The 2,277-nt window shown below is 36.5% G+C and overlaps 1 protein-coding gene across 1 annotated transcript in view; it reads right to left on the reverse strand.

Moving 5' to 3' along the window:
* The window catches only part of slc6a9 (solute carrier family 6 member 9), a 19,906-nt gene that overhangs the window by 6,212 nt on the left and 11,417 nt on the right, over positions 1–2,277 (reverse strand). Inside the window, exon 7 of the mRNA XM_008433481.1 lies at positions 8–71. Within this exon, the coding sequence (XP_008431703.1) occupies positions 8–71 (64 nt within the window). The remainder of the gene's footprint in view (positions 1–7; positions 72–2,277) is intronic.

Consider the following 2,277-nt stretch of genomic DNA (forward strand, 5'->3'; position numbering starts at 1 on the left):
GGATGGAGAAAATGACGAAGCCGGCGTACACACTGGTGGCGCAGTTAGTTATGCTGATGATGATGCTGTCTCTGTGTGTCGGAAAAGGAAGGGAARGATACAGAGACTTTGGTACATGTTGTTCTGATGGTAATGACACTATTTCACAGTTCAGTGTACATGCCAAACACTAAGGGTGAATCAATAAAACGGTCTCATTTGGTTGTAAAACTAATACAGAACAACTAGAGAAGCTCCGAATTGTCCAATAATTTTTCCTTTTCCTTAAATGGATCAAATCGAACAACTTCCACCRCTTTTAATCTACAAAYAAACACTAACAGCTTTTGCTTTGATGAACTTTTTGAGTTGAATAAAAACTGATAGCTGATAAGGCCTAATTTGTGCATACCCTTGGAAAAAGATTTGGAGTAAGGACGCACAATGTTGGAGTCGATATAGCCGATATACCAATATACTAAAACTTATTTGGTCGATAACTGATACCAATACCAATATTTTCTTTCCTAAAACTACATATTGAAACTGTATGGTTTTTACTGCTGTGGAATTAAAATACTGCATTATCTGTCAGTTTAGCCTGCTACCAAATGCAAATGCTAAAAAGGAGTCTGAAAATGATGTAAGACTTTTGACTTGCATTATGTTTAATGTCAACACTCAAGCAGTGCACATTTGATGTTATGCTGTGCTGCAGGCACCGTTGTCACGCCTTTTATATCGGTGACTTCTTTCGACAGAATGGCCGATGTCCAATATTCAATTTTACGGTTAATATCGGCCGATACCGATATCGTGCCGATAATATGGTGCATCCCTAATTTGGAGTAAGCTGAGCTGGTAGGTATCGATCATAACTTTTTAAGTCTGATGATTCTTTCATCCTAAATGCCAGAGTTGAGTTTACTCTGTGGAAAGATTGGATGTGTAGTGAGATGAAACGAGTCAGGATGGACGCCTGGTGACAGCTCACTGACTGCTTCTTCTTTTCATCCATTCTCTGTGTTGCATTTACTCAAACTTTCTGGTAGTTCAAGTCCAACAAGGGAATTGCGCATTGTTTTGTCCTTCTATTTTCCGCTAAAGTTTTTGAGGAGGATGTCTTTCAGAACATAAATGCCTGTTTATTTTTGTTTTCCTCCCCCGACYCCCTGCGACTGCTCTCTCCTTCACAGAAGTGCACATGCATGTGCTGACTGATGGTGTTAAAGGAGAGCAGTATGTGTCTCTGAGCTGCAGAACAGAAGCTYGTTGGCACCTCCGTGCAGCTGCTTGGGCAGATAATGCTATCTCAAGCTTCTAGAGGAGGAACAAATTATATCTTCAACCTTCCTCTTTACCCCYTGGAGCCTCTTGGCACCGTCACTGTCAACATGAGGGAACAACCTTTGGAAATAAATGACAAGTCCGTTCCTTTTATTGCCCATTTCCTATGTTTGAACYTTCTCCAATGCTGTTTGGTTTCTCTCCCCTGTGCAGAGCAAACCGCCTCTAAGCACAGGCTGAAAGGTTACCTCGCTCTGTCAAATAGTTTTAAAGTTATTCTTACTTATTGTGGATAGAGCAGAGGCAGGTRGAGTACCCAAAACTCGTACTCAAGTAAAAGTTGCACTACTTTAACACATTTTTACTCAAGTAAAAGTAAAAAGTAACCATCCGAGAAATACTCAAGTAAGAGTAAAAAAGAATTTGGTAAAAAGTCTACTCAAGTACTGATCAAATCATCAATCTTTAAATGTTTAAAAATGGCATTATCAAATAAACCAGAATATAAAGTTAAGTAACATTTTTGGTATTTTGAAAATAATTCCTATAAGTAATGAAAAATAAAATCAGGCAAATTAAAAATGTTCTAAATCAGTTTCTTTCAATAATAATAATAAAAAACCGTATGAAACTTTAATAAAAGCTGCAGGTGTGTGTCTGGTGAATKTTTGGTTAAAACATGTTTGTTTTTCACTCAGTTGTTAGAGAATCCAAACATTTTACTGAAGTAAGAGTAGTGATTCTTCACAATAAAATTATTGAAGTAAAAGTAAAAAGAACAAGGTTAGTAAAAATATTCCTAAAAGTAGATTTTTYCTAAAAAAAAATTTACTCAAGTAAATGTAACTAGTACACTAAGTACAGACCGGTTTCAGAATCACTGGACATTTTCCATCAAACTTTTTTTCAAGTAATTCTTAGCTAAAAATACACATAAGTAGATTCTATTTACTAATTAAGTAACGACAACTGGTTCAATTGGGAGTAAAAGGATATTAACACAAAATGTAC

This window comes from Poecilia reticulata, linkage group LG17, assembly GCF_000633615.1.
Source record: "Poecilia reticulata strain Guanapo linkage group LG17, Guppy_female_1.0+MT, whole genome shotgun sequence".
Taxonomy (NCBI): domain Eukaryota; kingdom Metazoa; phylum Chordata; class Actinopteri; order Cyprinodontiformes; family Poeciliidae; genus Poecilia; species Poecilia reticulata.